Source organism: Nanorana parkeri, unplaced genomic scaffold (genome assembly GCF_000935625.1).
Source record: "Nanorana parkeri isolate BGI_ZX_2015 unplaced genomic scaffold, ASM93562v1 scaffold466, whole genome shotgun sequence".
Classification (NCBI taxonomy): domain Eukaryota; kingdom Metazoa; phylum Chordata; class Amphibia; order Anura; family Dicroglossidae; genus Nanorana; species Nanorana parkeri.
The window spans coordinates 321,597-322,414 of record NW_017306734.1 but is presented as its reverse complement, the minus strand read 5'-3'; the positions used below and the strand labels follow the sequence as shown (position 1 = coordinate 322,414).

The following is an 818-nucleotide window of genomic DNA, read 5'->3' as shown; positions in this document are numbered from 1 at the left end:
ATCAATTTTTTGGACACTACAATCTCATGAGGAGATAGGATTGAAGATCAGAGCTCCTCAGACACAGTGGGGGAGAAATAAGACAAGACAGCAGCCACAGTTTGCCCTGTCTCTAACCCAGACAGCCAGACTTCAATCACTCAGGTAGACAGGCTCTCAGACAGCCAAAGAGTTCCAATTGAAGCTGTGAACTTCGTGCACCATGCTACCATTTGTGCTGCTCACTCTCCTGCTGCTGACTGTCAGCCGATGCCACCCTATCCCTGGAGGGGACACAATGCAGACGGGTGAGTCACACCAGACCCCCCACCTCCCCTTTTCTACACCCCCTGCACTGGATGAACCCCATGCACTTCACATCTAGGTGCAGCAACTCTCCCTTCACTTCCCACACATCCAAACATGGGTGGATCACACACACACATATTTCAACTATAAGCCAGGAAAGAAGATTGCATGTGCATCACTTTACTCCGATGCTAGAAATCCAGACACACGCACGGATGATGGCCTCCTGCCTGCTCCTTTTTTTTTTTGTTTTTTTTGTATACTGTCATCTTCCATTTTAAGGTTTGAGTCACAACTAACTTTTGAATGAACAGTATCAATCCCCTGAGAGGGTTAATTTTAATTTCTAATCTTGACCTTAAACGTTAGAGTTCACCAGCAAGACGGTGGGGATGAAATGCGTCATGTGCGAGGCAATTTTCCGTAACATTCCACTATCATCGGATTGTTGGAATGATCCCTTGGAACTTATTTTGTCATTTACACAATTGCAGGGAGGTTGGTCATTTATTTTTTATTGGCCACTTTGA

At 45.5% G+C, this 818-nt stretch overlaps 1 protein-coding gene across 1 annotated transcript in view; it reads left to right on the top strand.

Annotated features, from left to right (window-relative positions):
- Positions 1 to 6: 6 nt before the first annotated feature.
- The window catches only part of FSTL3 (follistatin like 3), a 39,719-nt gene continuing 38,907 nt past the window's right edge, over positions 7 to 818 (top strand). Inside the window, exon 1 of the mRNA XM_018560571.1 lies at positions 7 to 287. Coding sequence (XP_018416073.1) covers positions 203 to 287 — 85 coding nt within the window. The 5' untranslated portion in view covers positions 7 to 202. The remainder of the gene's footprint in view (positions 288 to 818) is intronic.